The sequence below is a fragment of the Nicotiana sylvestris genome, chromosome 11, assembly GCF_000393655.2.
Source record: "Nicotiana sylvestris chromosome 11, ASM39365v2, whole genome shotgun sequence".
In the NCBI taxonomy this organism is placed as follows: Eukaryota; Viridiplantae; Streptophyta; class Magnoliopsida; order Solanales; family Solanaceae; genus Nicotiana; species Nicotiana sylvestris.
Window position 1 is genome coordinate 117,239,030 of NC_091067.1, and position 975 is coordinate 117,240,004.

Here is a 975-nt window from a genome sequence, read left to right on the forward strand (position 1 = left end):
AATGCCTATTGTGCCGAAGTAAGGGCAGACGAGGATGACCTAAATGGTCCGATCCAACGGCTAACATCGGTACAAACCGAAACAAGGAGAGATCGCCGCAACGATGGCCGAAGGGACCAACTATCCCGTTTCAATCGAGAAAGGCATCATCCCTACATCCGAACATCCAAACCACCTCTTACACGATATGCAGACATCATGCCTCGACACACCGCTCCACCTCGAAATGAAAAAGGTATGCCTCCACTATTATCTGCTCATAACTTTTGTGTTTCTCCTTCAAAAATAGTGTATGCACTAGAAAATCTCGGCACAAAGGTGCAGTGGCCGCAAAAGATGAAGTCAGATCCGAGCACCCGGAGATCAAACGTTCTGTGTGAATTCCACCAGGAAAGAGGACACAAGACCGAAGACTGCATAGGTCTACAACAGGAAGTGGTGAGAATACTAAATCAGGGAATATCTGAAGGAACTGCTGAGCGATCGTGGACGGGGGTTAACTTCGCTTGTGGACGCGATCAACCTCAAGGACCCCCAAAACCACCTTCACCAGCTCGTACCATACAAATGATCATTGGCGGTGGCGATGATTTGGTAATCAACCATGTGAAATTCACCATCACACACAAACTCAAGAGGACAGTCGCTCATGAATGGTACGACAACCTCGAAGATAGTATCATCTTTGATAAGTCAGTTACTAAGGGTTTGTCTTTCCCTCACTATGATGCTTTGGTTATAACTTTACATATCGCGGATACCGATGTAAAACGAATAATGAAAGATGATGGAAACGACGTGTGTATTAGTCATCCACGAGTCCTCGTACAGATGAGACTCAAGGATAAGATAGTACCACGCTGCATAACACTGAAGGGTTTTAATAATGTAGTGGAACGGACCTCCGGAGAGATAGTGTTACCCGTTCTGGCAGGAGGAGTCACTCTGGAAACGACGTTTCACGTCATGAACTAG

General features: G+C 46.2%; 1 protein-coding gene across 1 annotated transcript; it reads left to right on the forward strand.

Annotated features, from left to right (window-relative positions):
* Positions 1-336: 336 nt before the first annotated feature.
* Positions 337-975, forward strand: LOC138881543 (uncharacterized). Its single transcript, XM_070161777.1, has one exon. The coding sequence runs from the start codon at positions 337-339 to the stop codon at positions 973-975; it is 639 nt and encodes a 212-aa protein (XP_070017878.1).

What these genes read in the sequence shown, in the direction of transcription:
- LOC138881543 (XM_070161777.1), top strand. Translation starts at nt 337, where the DNA reads ATGAAGTCAGATCCGAGCACCCGGAGATCAAACGTTCTGTGTGAATTC.